The following is a 16,926-nucleotide window of genomic DNA, read 5'->3' on the forward strand; positions in this document are numbered from 1 at the left end:
TTTTCTCCAGGGTAACTGATTTCTGTAGTTGGTATCAGTTGTAATTTGGGGGGGGGGGGGGGTCTCCAGACTCTTACCTGGAGGTTAGTAACCCTATGTGTTAAGTGCCAGACAGCCTGTAGATTGAGGCAGCTGTAGTTATGTAAACCAGCACTCTGCTGCTTCACGCACCAGCCCTTTTAGGCCTGTTGGCAACCAAGACAGGGCTTTGGAGAGCAACTTAATCCCTCAGGATAAAACTCAGCGGAGCGCCAGACATCTTGCACTCCAAGTACTTGCAGCTTTTAACACCTGACACTGAGAATTTCTGCCGCGAGTGAAAAAAACCCCCTCTCTCTCCCATCGCTTGCAAGGCCGGCCTGCCCTGCAGTCGCTCAACCCCTTCCCTGATTGCCACGGGGACCTTAAAACTTCAGCAATTCGCCTCTCCAAAGACCGCCTTTGGTTCCGTGCCTGGAAAAACAGTAGGCGAAATAATACAACCTTAAATTTTAACATGTGTAAGTTGAATGTCTTATTTCCATTTCCAAGCCACGTTCCCCCTAGAAAAGACATGAGGAAAAAATTACCATCTGCCTCAGAATATCTCAGCAGAGTATTTATCTCCCAGCCATGATAACTACATTGGAGTAATTCTGCCTTCACAAACAAATGTGACGTTCTCCATTGGAAAATCCTCAAAGCTTGTTCAGCAGATAGTTTTTGCTTCCCAGGTTCTTTCGGAGCTGTTGAGTTGTTGTTTTCATGTGTGTTGTTGAAAAAACCTGTGTGGTGAGTTGGAGGGGGGCTATTGTGGGAGGAGTATGAAGCCTTAGGATCTAATTTATTGAATAACTGAGTTCAGTGTTATATTTCCTTGCAGCCATATTTTTTTTTGGGGGGGGGGGTGTTAGATGGGTACAAAAAATGTTGTGAGAGCCAGCATGGTATAATGGTTTACAGTGATGCACTCTAACGTGGAGAACCAGGTTCAATGCAATGATGCGTCCTGTAGATTTTAACTGGGGTGAAGAAACTATCAGGGAGAACTATTGCGTGCAGATGGTGAGACCCTTCTCCAGCAAATAAACACACCACAAACAGTGCTTGGAAAATGGATCCCTGCAGCTTCGGCTCTAGCGTCAATTCTGCCCACCACCGGGTCGGGTTCTTGTACAGTCGGGCCTGTCTGGGCCCGCACCCTGTTCAGGAGCGGCCTACCCCTTCCCTAAGGGCAGCTCCTTGCTCCTGCTCCGTTTTGGGGGCATCGTTCCACCCTTCCACTCGGCACCCGCAGGAAAGGGGGGGGTGAAGAGGGGGGAGGGGATTAAGGGGGGGTGAAGAGGGGGGAGGGGAAGTGTTCACGGCTGTCTGCCTGTACTGTAGCTGGCTCCCCTCACTGGGATCACAGCCTTCACCAGTCTGTTGATCTCGACCGCAGGATTCCAAAGCTCTTCTTGGCCCCGATCCGCGACTTGATCAGCTGACGCGTCACGCTGCTCTTGAGCCTCGGCAAGCCAAGAAGGCCGAGGCTCAGGGTGTGGCGCCTTTTATCTGCTTGCTCCTCCCGCCTTTTGGACAGGAACCAATTATTGCAGCTCCCTGCAGTTTGGTGCCTTTCGGCTGCAAGGTCCCTTTCTTTGCCTATTCTGCTCCCCACAGCCGCAATGGCTGCCCCCGTTGAATCGGTTGCTGCTATTTATATCTAAACCAAATTAGAAGATTGAATCGTTCATCAAACTTTGATGTTTTTATTGCAGGGAATCTCCAGTGGATTGCAGCGTCAGCAAATGCAACAAGTTGGTTGGTGCAGGGACAGAATCCAACCCCTTGAATTATGGCACCTACATGGATGAAAAGAATGGCCCTCCTCCCCCCAACATGACAACCAATGAAAGGAGAGTCATCGTTCCAGCAGGTAGGGTTTCTGGTTTTGATGCCAATCTTAGACAAAAGTGCTGACTGTATGAAGTTTGATCTTGGACCCAAACTTCATGGAATGTCAAAATAGCGTTTTCTTGTTTTACTCATAAACCAAGACCACAAGCCACTGTTGAATCTTGTTTTGAAATCTGATTTATAGGCAGCAGAACAAACTAGGCTTTGTTGTTTTGACCAGATTGGACATCATGACCAATGTGGTGCAAAGCAGAAGTTCTTAATCTCTGAACTCACTGGAAAAGACATTGACCGTTTCTGCACGGCGACGATTGGAAGGGTTGGAGTGAGCGGTATTCCCCGCGCCGACCTTCAACCCCTGCGGCTGGAAACCATCTTCGCACGAAACGGTCCTGGTAGAAACATGCCGGGAAGACGAGCGGCTGGCGGGCGCCGTTACAGCCCAGTCGACCTCACCATGTCCGTGGCAGTCACCAGCGCTGCGTTGCGAGCCTGGGGACAATGCCCCCCTTGCACCCTGCGCGAGTGCTGCGGCATCAAAAGGCGGGTATCGAGGCAGTGTCCCCAGGCACTCTCGGCGACACCTGGCAACGGACCGCCACGACACAGTAGGTAGGTAGAGGATGAAGGGCGGAAGGAGGGCGCCTTGGAGCCACTGCCGATCTCGCCGACGACAGCGGCTCCAAGCCGCCGTTTTTCCATAAAACCTCGCTTCCCAAAGCGAGGGTTGGGAAACAGCGACCGCTTCGCGCTTACCGCTCAGGCCCGGAAGGCGAGAGCCCGGTCACCGGCTTCACCGAAGCAGCTGCGCCCCCTGTGCGAATGGCTCCCTGGGGATGGCGTTTTTGCCGTCCCCAGGGCGCCATAATCTGCCCGTGTGGAAAGGGCCAGTAAAGCTAGGAAAACAGAAAGACCCAACATGAGATGGAATGATGGAATGTTCCCTTCAGACTTCTTGATGAATTCAGACATATTCTAAATTCTGGAGATAGCAATGTAAGAACCACCTTGTTGAATGATGGTTTATATGATGAAGGTCCACCTAGACTACTGTTCTGTTTCCAAAACTGGTCACCCGGATGCCTCTGGGACTATACCACAATGATATAACAATGATAGCTACACCCTATTGTTTGTCCCGGGTATCTGATATTTACAGTATACTGCCTCTATACATTGAGCTTGTAAAGCCATCTTAAATAATTTCAAAGCCATCTTGAACAAGTCTTGTGACGATTGCGATGTCTTGTAGGGGTCTTTAGTATGCATTTTGTGAAGAAATACCTCTTTTTGTCAGTCCTGGGCTCTTGCTTGCCCTTTGAAATTAAAAGAATGAGAGTCACAAATGTTAAGAAACAAGTCAAACTTTTTCAGGTGGAGGAGACTGGAAATCAAATATTTTGAACAGGGCTGCATGTCTAAAGGTCCCTGTGTCTAAACTGCTTACCCACCCCCCGTAGCTTGCACAAAAAGGAGAAAATGGTATATTTTGCATGGCACTCCATTCTCACAATTCATCTTCTCTGCTACTGAATCGCAACCCTTTTTCTCACAGTGTATCACCAAAATAGACCCTTGAGAGCAACTTCCGGATTGAGCACATATGTTTAAAATGTTGACTTATGCTTGACTGATCAAAGTTGTGCACTTGCAACAAAGATCACAAAGCCTCTTGGAAGAAGAGGAGGAGACCAAACATACTAGATAAATAAACAACATGGTGAAGATCTGGTACAGAGCTTGCTCTCACTTTGTAACAAGCAAAAGCTCTCAAACAAGTGTCTAGTCGTGTTTTAATTGAACAGCATTTTCTTTGGCCAGATGATGTTCCTACTACTATAGTTTCTTTACCCATACTGATTCCACACCCATGCCAACACCCTGTTTCCTCTCCAAGAATCTCTATTTTGCAAGGAGAAAGAAGTTGGTGAAGGAGGTAGACTTATTCAAATGGCAATTATTCAGAGGGCAGAAACCGCTGGAGCAAATGAGGAAGATAGAAGATAGCTGTTGATAATGTGTTGTGTGTGTGTGTTTTGATAGGGTAACTGGCATTTCAGATAAGAGTCATCACAGGAAGCAGCTAAAAATGCAGATATTTTGTGATAAGGCGAGCTGTAAAAATAGCAACCTGCTCTACTGGCGGAAATAACAGACATTTATAAAATTGTAAATGACACATAAATACCTTTTCTCCTTTCTCCCTCGTAGACTGGCAGTGTACTCAAGGTTAACTTAGTCCAGTCCACAACAATCCTGTGTCACAAGATATGGTGGTGGCCATGAGCATGGATGTTTTTAGAAAAATATGATTCATTTAGATCATAGGTGTCAAACTGCCCTCCAGGTGTTCATGAACTATGATTCCCATTAGCCCATGCCAGCTGGGCCAATTGGCCATGCTAGCAAGGGCTGCTGGGAATGATAGTCCATGAACATCTGGAGGGCCTGAGTTTGACACCTATGATTTAGATCATTAGGTCCCACTTTTCTTCCCAAAGGGGTCCCAAAGCAGCTCACAACATCACTTTCCCCCTGTATCCTCCTCCCTACATTTCTGCCTTCTCTCCTCCTGGCATCCCGCATAGCTCCATTCACCCTTTTCTCTGCCTCCTTCTCTCCTTCTCAGCCAGTTGCCAACCTGTCTTCTGTCTGCTTCCCATGTTCAGTTACATTCATTGTTTGTTTGCTTCATTTATACCACACCTTTTCTCCATAGTGGAGGCTATCCTTTTTTTTCTCCTCCTTTTTCTCCTTACAGTAGCCCTGTGGTGTAGATTAGGCTGAAGGTATATGAAGGGCATGTAGCCTGGAGAGCTTCCAGTTTGATTCAAACCTGGGTCTTCCATACCCTATTCTGAAATTCTAATTACTATACCACACTGGCCTTCATAGGGTGGCTGCTGTTGAACAGGAGCAAATGGCCAGGCCTATTTGAGTCATGCAAGTTGGCTGTTGTTCAGTCATCTAGATTCCTGGCTTAGGGCTGCCAACTAGAGGTGGGACTTGGATATCTCCCCGAATTACAGCTGAACTCCAGAGTCCAAACAATAGATGTCTGTCCCCCTAGAGGAATTTACTGCTTTGGAGGATGGTCTCTTCTGCATTATATTAGGTGAAGCCTCTTCTTTCCCCAAACCCTGCCCTCCTCAGACTCAACCACCAAATCTCCAGGAATTTCCCAGCCTGAAGCTGGTAAGCCTAGTCAAGCCTGGCCCCAACGAGTCCTCCCTGAACGTCCAAAAATATGTCTCTCCTTCTGCCTCTTTACTCACAGAAACCCAGCGTGAAAAGCTGTGTTTGCTGAGCAGCACCCATTGAGGGAATCAGTTTGTTTAAGCTACAGGCACTCCTTTTATCATTTGGGGGGCGGGGTTAAGACCCCCAGTGGTGGTGGAGAGGTTGTTTGCTTGTTTTTTTATTTTATAATGGGCAATCTTGGAGCCCCTTTCAAGTTTATCAAAAGATATGCCTTGTCCATTCATAGTTCCAGTCATCAGATTTAAGTTTCCTCAGAACTGGCCTACTTGGCTATTAGCATATTGATGATGATGGTGATGGTGATGGTGATGGTGATGGTGATGGTGATGGTGATGATGGAGTGGAACCTGCTGGATCAGACCAGTAATGCATCTAGTCCAGCATACTGTTTCATATCAGGAAAAGGGTAGGGGCATAAGGGAAGGTGAAAGCTTTCTTCACACATGCTATTGTCATAATCCTAATCAGCACAGGATGTGACTATTATGTGGGAAGCAGGGCAGGGCTTTAGACCCAACCTGTGTCATTTGTGAACCTGCCTGCCACAGTACCTTGTTGCCCTGACCTCCACCAGGCAGGGTGGCATTTCTTTCTCACCTGCTGCATTGCAGAAAACATCTGGGGCAGCCTCCAGGGAAAAATCAGCATCATACTTAACGTCACCACCAGTAACAGAAACCCTAAAGCTGGATCTTCATTTGACAGTTGGCACAAAAAGTGGCAGTTGTGGCCAGGATTCAGGGCCGTGTCCTCCTCCCTCTGTGTTGATTCAGAACGGCCTGCATTGCAAAAGGGTTGAGTGAGTGGGAGTGAAAAGTTTGTTTTTGTCAGTATGATTTGGAGCTACAAGTCAGACATATGAAGCAAAGTTGTCTGAGCGTGGAGAGGTCATTGAATAGAATTTACTACTTTCTGGAGCCTGGTCATAAGCAGCCCTCCAAAAAGTTTAATAACCATCTGTACAAAATTTATCATGGGCCAGATTGTTGGAACTCTCTGTACTCTTTTTCCACCGAAAGATCTAAGTAGAATTGTAACTTCATTCGCCACATGCTGGATCATCTTTGTTTTAGAATGCTCTGCTTGGGTCCTAGTGCCTACCTAGTTCTGTTAGGTAGGCACTAGGGCCCAAGCAGAGCATTCTAAAACAAAGATGGTCCCTCATATAGAGGCTCAGGAAAGGTAAGCTGGACAAAGGTGATTTAGGATGGGCTTTTAGACTATTCCAGAAATTATCTCCAATCAGTTACTTGACATGTAGTGCAAAAAGTTACAATTCTGCTTCGATCTTTTGCGGGGAAAGAGTATATCTCATAGAGACCTGAAAATGGAAAGAGGTAGAATGAAGGTTACCAGAGCAAGATTACCAGGCTAATGCAGTCCATTGACAGAGGACAGCAAAGCATCTCTTGTTCATGCCTGACTCAGCCACATACTTGCTATTTGTCCTTGGGTGAATTGCTTTCCCCTTTCTCTCTGCAGTCTTTGCAAACTGAAAGCACATTGCAGATCTAGTGGTAGCAAATAAGAGCATGGAGTCTAAAAGTCCAGCCTAAATCACCTTTGTCCAACTTACCTTTCCTGAGCCTCTATATTCCAGCATTCCCTTTTAAGAGATTGGGATCAATTTTATAAATATACTGCCTACATACCAAGCCTCTAAGGCAGCGGTGGCGAACCTATGGCACGGGTGCCAGAGATGGCACTCAGAGCCCTTTCTGTGGGCACACGTACACAGAGTTCATCATGTGGGGGGTGGAAAATCACCCCCCCACACACACACACATCTAGGCTAGCCTGGGCATGATCCTTTACCTGGGAGTAAGCTTGGTTGCTGGCAATGGGGCTTGCTTCTGAGTAAATCCTCCTAGGGTCGTGATTCACCCATTTGAAGCATTGCACGGTTGCTTCACCAAGCTTACTCCCGAGTAATGTGTTCCTCGGATCCAACTGTTTTTTCTAAACTAAAACCTCAGTATTCAGGTTAAATTGCCATGTGGATTGCAATTTGGGCACTCGGTCTCGAAAAGGTTCGCCATCACTGCTCTAAGGTTGTGCAGAGAGACATTGTCAGTGACTACCCCCTCATCTTTGGAATTTTCTTCCTTTTATTTTTTTTAAAACAGTTCTATCCTGCTTTAACTCCTTGGTAACAAAACAGCTTGGAGGTTTTCCAAAGCCTGCAGGAAACCTGGGTAGCTGTAGAATAGACAGAGTAATGGAAAGCAAAAGGCTATTATCTAAGTTAACGTGATTAGAAAAAAATACTTCTTTTTTGTCTTATAGTGAAAAATGGAATATTCCTCTTTCTTACCCCACTAGATCCCACATTATGGACCCAGGAGCATGTTCACCAATGGCTGGAATGGGCCATAAAAGAATATGGTTTGATGGAGATTGACACCAACCTTTTCCAGAACATGGATGGCAAAGAACTGTGCAAAATGAACAAGGATGATTTCCTCCGGACTACATCTCTATACAACACGGAAGTCCTGCTGTCTCACCTCAGTTACCTCAGGGAAAGTAAGCAGTAACTTTAGTCAGTTTTCTTACTGTTTTCCTGGCTACTGTTTTCTTGGCCTGTTGAATACATGAAATGTTCCTTTCAGCAGTGGCTTAGTGGTGTAGCAGCAGTGGCGTAGGAGGTTAGGTGGCATAGGAGGTTAAGAGCTCGTGTATCTAATCTGGAGGAACCGGGTTTGATTCCAAGCTCTGCCACCTGAGCTGTGGAGGCTTATCTGGGGAATTCAGATTAGCCTGTGCACTCCCACACATGCCAGCTGGGTGACCTTGGGCTAGTCACAGCTTCTCCGAGCTCTCTCAGCCCCACCCACCTCACAGGGTGTTTGTTGTGAGGGGGGAAGGGCAAGGAGATTGTAAGCCCCTTTGAGTCTCCTGCAGGAGAGAAAGGGGGAATATAAATCCAAACTCTTCTTCTCTTCTTCTTCTTCATTTGTAGAGGCAAATAACTGAGGTGGCAAAACAGTTGGGAGAGTAAAAAGCAAGGAGAATGAAAGGGAGGAAACAAGGAGGAAATTGTTAGAGGGGTGGCTGTCAATAACAATACAGTGAAATCTTAGCAAAACAAAGGATCCATTTGATGTCCATAAAGTGTTGGACTTTCGTGGGGATCCTCTTACGGCTACCCCATAGGGTTTTCAAGTCAAACATTCACAATTTGGTACTTTACACTCCCCCTTACCCCAACTTCTGTAGATGTTTAGTCCCAAGATTAACTCTCAGTGGATTAAGTGTTTGCAAAGATAGAAAATGAGTTTGCCAAGCAGAAGGTACCTAACAGACCTAGGACCCAAGGGGAATATTCCAAAGCAAAGATGGTCCAGCACGTGGCACATGCAGTTACAATTCTGTGTTGTTCTTTTTGTTGAAAGCGGGTAAGCAAGCCCACTCACATCTGATTTGGCCCCAGGAGAATTGTGCCAGTCCCGCTATATTGGTGTCCCTACCTTTCCGTAGAATGTTTCTAAGGAGGCTCACAACACAATTAAATGGATGGAAGTAAAACAGTTAAAAAACCCAGCAGTATAAAAATCCACAGGAGGGACAACAAAGTTACTGAAACCCACCATAAGACAAACTTTAAACAGCAGCAGGATTCTGATGTAAATTGTTAGCGAATGATGGTGGAAAGCATAGAGAAAACAATAGTTCGGTTTTAAAAGTTTTAAAAAAACATAGGAAGAGGTGGGGAGATAAAACAGTTTTTGCAGGACTTCTGTGAGATGACAAATAAGGTTCCTGGCTTATATTGACACAGGGTGATTTTCTGTGCTGGTTTAAGTCTCTTTTTGCACCTGATTCTGGCACCTTTTTTCCCTGGCGAGGTGGCCAGCAGTTAAGCGGCTGCCTTTTGCCAAACCAATGCAACGTGACCCTCTCCCTGCCAGTGTCTTTGGCCTGGATCTGGATGCCTTGAGGAAAATGTAAGCAACATCATCTTCATTAAAGCCAGCTCCTGCCTGCTCATGGGCCAGGCCAGTCAGCTGCTGGAGACAATTCCTTTTCCAAGTGGCTGTTCTATAGTTGTCTAATGACACTCTGGTCTCTGGATTTCTGGGTAACTCCCTTGTGGCGCTGTGCCTTTGAAGGGAATTTTTTTTTCCAGTCTTAAGTTCCAAGGGGAAGTTTGTTGCCGAGTTTCTCAACTGAAAAAAGGCCCTTTGAGAGACAGAGAGATCTTCAGACCCTTTCATCTGATAAAAATACCTGAGCTGCAGTTTGAAACTGGGGCAAGGAGGAGGTACCTAAACCCACCTGCTTGTATGGAAATCTGCCACCCCCTCTCTTTGCCGTGCCAGTGTTTTCACTGTGAAAGACCAAGCTTTATTTTCAAATGCTTGAAACCTTCAAGTCCTACATACTAAGCAAGCCCACTCACATCTGATTTGGGATAATCTCTAGACTGAAGGAGAAAATGGCTGCTTTGGAGGGTGGGCTGATAGCTGATAGCCCACTGAAGAGCCTCCTCTCTGCCCTCCCTAGCCAACCCCCCAAATCTCCAGGGATTTTCTCCAGGGAGTTGACTGCTTTAGCACCTTCTGCTAGGCAAATCCATTTTCTGTATTTGCAAACAGTTAAGCCGTTGAGAGAAGATTGGGGCTTGTTTGTTTTGCACTGATCGAATTAAGAAAAAAAGTTTGGTGGGGGTGGGGTGGAAGGGAAGGGTGAAGTACCAAACTGTGCATGCTTTCCTTGGAAGTAACAATGGAACTAGCAATTTATCTCTGGTTACTGAAGGACTTTGCACATAAATAATAGTGGTTTGGTATTAAATTAATGCCGGATGATCTAGCAGCTGCCTCGTACTCCTCTGGGGTGCTTGGAAACTGCCCTCAAAAGGAAGGTAGGAAATTACCAGGTATCCCTGCACACAGCTCTACCTGAGCCACGAGCTTCTACTCTTTCAGCTTCTGATGATGAGGCCATCCAACAGGGGCAGGAAGCAGCCAAGCTCCTTTCCATCACGTCTGCATCCAGCTCCAACTGAGTCCCTCCCTCGGGAGTATTTTATATTTAACTTTGTCATTTGGATTAGATTTTGATTCCCGTGAGCCACAATGGAATCCAACTTTGGAAAGAAAGGCCAGTCAAGGAAAGACAGCTCAAAATGTCAAGGGGGTAAATAGTGATGTCCTCTTGAGTGGAAATGTTTGTGTAGAGAGCACTTTCAAAAGGTGCAATCCGCTATTCTCTCTTATTGCTGGGGACTATGGGATGGCTGCTACTTTCTCTCTCAGTCTTGGGGCTGGGGTGGTCAGCAGAAGGCAAAAATGATTTCCAATCAATCTGTTAGTATATTATCTTATAATCCCACCATTCTTTCAAGGAGCTTGAGGCAGAGTGCCTAGTTCATCTTTCCTCCGTTTCGTTCTCTCAGCCATCCTGTCAGGTTGGCTTGGTTGGAGACTGTGTGACTGGCCCAAGTGAACCTCATAATGCATAGGTGTCAAACTCGCAGCCCTCCAGATGTTATGGACTACAATCCCCATCATCCCCTGCCAGCATCATGCTGGCATGGGATGATGGGAACTGTGGTCCATAACATCTGGAGGGCCACAAGTTTGACACCTGTGAAGTAGGGGAAATGTTTACTCCTCACTGAAGTAGGAGAGTGAACATTGCAGACCAGAGATACTTCTGGATCAACATTCCTGCTGAGATCAGTGTTCCTGCTTGGAGAAGCACTGAAAAGTATGAAGACCAATTTACTCTTTTCATGCAAGATTGGAATATATACACTTAATCAGAGATGAACAGAGGTAAGGACGGAACACCAGTAAGAAAGTGTTCCAAGGCCTTGACTTTATTTCATCTACATCCTGCCTTTCTCCTCAGTGGAGCCTAAAGTGCCATATATCATTCTCCTCATTTCCATTTTCTCCTCACAACATCCTGTGAGGTAGGTTAGGCAAGCTTCTTTGGCAGAGCAGGGATTTGAATCTGGAGTCTCCCAGATCTTAGTTTGACACTCAGACTACTATACCACGCTGGCCGTCAGGTAGCAGGCAGTGGTAAAGACCTCTATTTGAAACCCTGAAAAGTCAAGGTAGACAAGACCTTGGTAGACAAACCAGTGGTCCAGTTCAGTAAAAGGCAGCTTTTATATGTTTTGTGGGAAGGTCTTCAGAGAAGAATCAACCAATTTTATGTGTCACACATGATGGGACAGCAGGTATGGTACAGTGGTTAGAGTGTGGGACTAGAATCTGGGCAGCCTTTATTTAGATCCCTCATGTCACAGAGTGTGTAAGATGACCTTAGGCAGGGCTGTTGTGAAGATTAAATAAAGGAAGGAAACACATTCATGTCACCCTGTGATGCTTGGAGGATAGGTGGAACAACAGCGACAACAAAAGGACTCCATGCATGCATAGCCCTGGGAGCAGGGCTACCAATGATGATCTCAACAGAGCAAAGGTTCATATGAAAGATAGGGATTCTCTAGATACAGGAAGCCTTTCCCTTCATGGCAAGGATTACATAAGCAGGATATAATTGGAGCTCCAACACAGTTCTGGGATCTAAAGTCCGGGTTAGGACTCAGATTTGGGGAACGACAAGACAAGAACACTTTCTTGAGCATGTACAAAGTGATTTCCTCGTTATCACAAAGTCATGTGAGTCTTCAATGCCTTCCCAGTCTGGAGGGTGTGCCTATACTCCTCCCCCACCCCCCTTTCAGATATTAAACCCTGGCTTTCCCACCCTTCTTTTGCCTTCTCTTGCTGTCTGTGGTTTGCTTTCACTCTTCTTCCCCTCCCTTTTTTCATTTTAAGCTGTTAATAGGAAACACATTTCCTCCCCTTTTCTGGTATTCCCACCAGAAACCTCAGACTGTCAAAGGTGAGAACTTCTAGCAATAAACTGGGGCCGAGGCTGTCCTTTTCGGCTTGCCCAGCTGGTGCTATTCAGCGCAGAATGGCCTGAGCTTTATCTGACAGGTCCCTTTAATGGTAATTTCCCCCTTCCCCCCCCCCCCCGCCCCTGTCTCCTGCCTCCAGACCAATTCACAGCACCAGTCTGCACCTTCGTGGGCATAAGCAGGCTCTTTAATCACTGGGAATCTCATTTCTTGGCCCTTACAGGCCCTTTGCAATCAGCCTGAAAATATGTGAGGCATATATTATTTCCCTCTTGTGGGTTTTTGCAGAGCACATGTATCCCCTGCCCTCCCCCCAAAAAAACTACCTTTCATTCATGTAGGTATAAGTGCAGGCAGTCCTCATAGAGCCTGCCACAGAGTAGTGGTTACATTTTTGGTCCATTATCTGAGTGACCCATGTTCAAATCCCCATTTCACCCCAGAAGCTTTCTGGATGACCTTGGGCCTGTCATTCTCTTGCCCTGACCTAGCTCTGGTGGTGGTGGTGGTGATTGTGGGGATGAAATGAAGGAAGAACAGTGTTAGATGTGAGAGCCAGTGGTTAAGAGCAGGCTGATTCTAATCTGGAGAACCAGGTTTGATTTCACACTCCTCCACCTGAGTGGCAGAGACTTATCTGGTGAACCAGATGTGTTTCCGCGCTCCTACATTCTTGCTGGGTGACCTTGGGCTAGTCACAGTTCATTCAGAATTCTCTCAGCCCCACCTACTCTTTCAACTCCACCTACCTCACAACATGTTTGTTGTGGGGAGAGGAAGGGAAAGGAGTTTGTGAGCCACCTTGAGTCTCTTTACAGGAGAGAAAGGTGCGGTATAAATCCAAACTACTACTCCTTCCTTCGTCCTTCGTCCTTCGTCCTTCGTCCTTCGTCCTTCGTCCTTCGTCCTTCGTCCTTCTTCTTCTTCTTCTTCTTCTTCTTCTTCTTCTTCTTCTTCTTCTTCTTCTTCTTCTTCTTCTTCTTCTTCTTCTTCTTCTTCTTCTTCTTCTTCTTCTTCTTCTTCACTGGGGTGGAAAAAAGGGGATGTGCGTGAAGTGCCATGAGGTCGCAACTAACTTCTGGCAATTCCAGCAAGGGTTCAGCAGTTTATCTACCTAACAGGATAACTTTCCAACCAGCAGAGTTAGCAGATGTTCTTGCCTCCAAACTGCTAATGGTAACCGAGGTAGTTTCTCTTAAGCAAATAGCTGGGGAAAGCATGCTCCAACAACACGCTCACATCACAATGAACCTCCCTTTCTCACCCTGGTTTAATTGGATGGCGAATCCAATTATGGAACATGTACTTTGACAGTGAGATCAGAAATGCCACCCCACTGCTTCCTTCTTCTCCTTGGAGCCCAACTCCCCTGGAAGCCAAAAAAACTCCATTGTGCATAGCTATAATGTTACAACCCCCTCCCTAAATCTCTGTAGTGCTTTCTGTATCCATTGCAAAATTTGTCTGAGACTGAATTTATTTCTTTTTCCTTTGCCCCCTCCTAGGTAGCTCACTGTTGTCTTACAACACATCCACCCACACAGAGCCTTCCTCACGACTCAGTACCAAAGAAGGTGAGTTTCTTTCATTTACCGATTCCTCATCTTATGAATCGTTGCTGCAGTGCTGAAGTTCAGTTTCGAAATCGGCAGGCTTCTTCCTTATAGTTTGTACATCCATAAGGTCAACTACACCGAAATGCTGTTACCTTTCTATCCTAAGCATGTTTACTTTCATGTTTACCTGGAGGTAAACATATCTTTCCAAGCAAACATAAATAGGTTCAGTGTCCTACAGATGAGGTTGGCAGCTCAGTTCTGTAAGATAATAGGCAGGGTGGGGACCGACTAGATTGATGTCACATCAATGCAGGGAAGTCCCTTCCAGTGCTTATCAGAAGTGATATCATGGCATCAACATGACTTAACCATACAGTTTGGGTGACTCCTAGGCTGATTATACAGTGATGCTCTGCTCTGCAGCGCGGGTACATTTCCTTCAGGGCAGAGATTTCATTGCAGAAGTGCTCACGCTTACAGCACAAAAAATCCTGGAAGCTCCACAGTTTCTAACAGTGGGGAAACCCTGATATTTTCCCTTGCTTTGGGGTTTCTGCTCCTTCCGGTTCCCACCCTAGAGATATTTCCAGGGCCAGCTCCCTCCCCAAAAAATTTAGTAATGATGAGCCTGCTCAATGTAAAATTTGAAGGGCTCAAAAAAAAAAGGTGGCAATTTTGTGATTGATGGGGAGTGATCCCAAAGTGAGGACAGGCAAGTTACACAATGGGGTAAACAAGGAAATGCGAGGAGACCCACTACAAACACACTGTGGAGCAAGGAGCATCACAGAAAGGGCTCCATGGACAATAGAGGGACCTGCAGCCTAGGATGTTCAGAACTGTAATTCCCATCAGTTTTCTGCCTGCATGGCCCAATAGGCCATGCTGGTAGAGAACCTGCGGCTCTCAGATGTTCAGGAATTGTAGTTCCATCAGCCTCTGTCAGCATGGCCAATTGAACATGCTGGTAGAAAGCCTGATAGCATGGATTCCTAATTTCGGAAACGCGGATAGGCACCTAGAGTGTGATCTTCGATGATGTCACTTCCTGTTTAGGTCAAAAGTGACATCGTGGCATTGGCGTAATGCAAAATCACCCATTTCCCCTGCACCTCCCTGTAAAACAGTGACAAAGACCAGTCAAGCAGCGGCAGGAGGACCAGGGCAGGATTTGTCTTACCCTGACCTGGGAAAGGCAACATTGCTTACAGACCAAGGGAAAAAATGAATGGGGGATAATGTAAAATCTGTCAGGTGGCATCCCCCATGGACCTCTGCTTGCCTAGAGAATTCAAGTAGTTCACTGAGTGAAATATGCTTCCCTTTTCAGGCAGACTACACAACCCTTGATTGCTCTGTTCCGACAAGGGAGTTTTGGGCTTTAGCAAAGTCATGCCTTTGAGACTGCCGATTCCAGCACGAGGCACATGCTTTATTTAAAATAAATGCTGCAAAAGGTTACATCTCGTCATACTGCCTGATTCCCACATCCTGCAGCAGCTGACTCCATTTCCCTTAGCAATCAATTAATCTAAATCCCAGCTTCACCCTGGGTTTATAAGCCTAACCCTCTCTACCTACAGATGAGCCAGTGGAGTCTGTTTCAGTTTAAGGTTTGCCAGTCCTGAGCGTATGCGGCAAACTGATGAGTTTGGCTTAAGAAACATGCCTGGAACTTCATTCAAAGATCCAGCTTTTTCCCTCCCCCAAATTGTCTAAATGAATGTTTCTTTTAAAAAAAAAAAGTAAAAGTGAGTTTCCTTCTCTTAAAAAAAATCCCCTTGTGTGGAAATATAAACCTGTACAAGCTTGATGAACATTTGGCTTAAAAAACAAACCAACCCTGCTTCAACCTGGCCAGCAACACGAAAGCTGAATGGTAATAGCTTGGTTGTAGTACCTCCAATAGAAGAAGAAGAAGAAGAGTTTGGATTTATATCCCCCCTTTCTCTCCTGTAGGAGACTCAAAGGGGCTTACAATCTCCTTGCCCTTCCCCCCTCACAACAAACACCCTGTTAGGTAGGTGGGGCTGAGAGAGCTCCGAGAAGCTGTGATTAGCCCAAGGTCACCCAGCTGGCGCGTGTGGGAGTGTACAGGCTAATCTGAATTCCCCAGATAAGCCTCCACAGCTCAGGCGGCAGAGCTGGGAATCAAACCCAGTTCCTCCAGATTAGATACATGAGCTCTTAACCTCCTACGCCACTGCTGCTCCTATAGATGCTCACGCTTGTCCTTTAGATGCTCACGCTTGCCCTTTAGGAGATCCTCAAGGAGCAGAAGTTCCATAATTGTGGGGGTAATAATTATTTTGTTTTGCTGTACTTGCCATGATTCCTGCAAAGAAGAGCCTCATTAAGGCAGCTGGTTGAACAGTTCCCTTTGCCACGTTTCGATGCACTTGAACCCCTATGAGTGAAAAGGGCCCCCCCTCCTTGTTTACGAGGTAGTAAGTTTTGGCAGTGTGCTTTAATCACTCAAATACACGCATTTCAAAGTTAGTTGTGTCTGGATGAAATTTTAACCAAGAACTGTCCTTCTGAGCTAGTTTCTTACATGTAATGCCCTAAGTGGCTTGCGGCCAGGTTGTTTTGGAGGCTTCCTTCACCTTTATTGTCTGACCCACTATTTAAAATCCTTTTCTAAAACCCTGCTCTCTGCGCCCTCTTGAATTCATCTGGTGTTAGCCATAGACTTTTTCAGTGGTAGCCCCTCACCTTTGGAACGCCCTCTTGTCTGAGACTCACCTGGCACCTTCATTACATTCTTTAGGAGTAAGGGCAAAACATTTCTGTTAACCCAGAGGAGGGGGGCACTGCTGTTTCTTCAGGTAATGGCACCTGCCATTATGGTTTTTTTTGGTTCCATTTTGTGTTGCTAGTAAATGGAGGCTAAGATATTGTGTTTCAGTGTAACTGCGCAGTAATGCTAGACCGCCTCCACAAAAGGGGGAAAAAGAGGAAGGTTGTTCTTCTGCATCGCGGATGACATCCTACCTCCCATTAGGAATGATATGTTTAACATGCGGAATAAATGCAACTGTAGAGACAAGGGGAAAAACAGCAAGGGGAATGGAGGTGTGCGGAATGATTTTACTGGAAACATTTCCATGAAACAAGATTCGACCGCTGGAAAAATCTGTGGTGAGCTGTGCATGTGGAAACGACCAGTTACTCATGTTGAGGTTTCCTGCCTTTTGTTTAGAGGTCCTCTGTTTCTTGGCCCCTCAATGATGTGGCTGGCCTCTACTAGGGCCAGGGCCTTTACAGCCCTGGCCCCTGCCTGGTGGAACACTCTACCTCCAACTGTCTGGGCCCTGCGGGACCTTGGTGAGTTCTGCAGGG

The 16,926-nt window shown here is 46.2% G+C and overlaps 1 protein-coding gene across 5 annotated transcripts in view; it reads left to right on the top strand.

Moving 5' to 3' along the window:
* FLI1 (Fli-1 proto-oncogene, ETS transcription factor) overlaps window positions 1-16,926 on the top strand; it is a 121,269-nt gene that overhangs the window by 78,070 nt on the left and 26,273 nt on the right. For all 5 annotated transcript variants that reach the window (XM_048512867.1, XM_048512868.1, XM_048512871.1 and 2 more), the window contains 3 exons: window positions 1,740-1,897; window positions 7,462-7,665; window positions 13,531-13,599. In XM_048512867.1, the coding sequence (XP_048368824.1) occupies window positions 1,740-1,897; window positions 7,462-7,665; window positions 13,531-13,599 (431 nt within the window). The remainder of the gene's footprint in view (window positions 1-1,739; window positions 1,898-7,461; window positions 7,666-13,530; window positions 13,600-16,926) is intronic.

This window comes from Sphaerodactylus townsendi, linkage group LG12, assembly GCF_021028975.2.
Source record: "Sphaerodactylus townsendi isolate TG3544 linkage group LG12, MPM_Stown_v2.3, whole genome shotgun sequence".
NCBI lineage: Eukaryota > Metazoa > Chordata > Lepidosauria > Squamata > Sphaerodactylidae > Sphaerodactylus > Sphaerodactylus townsendi.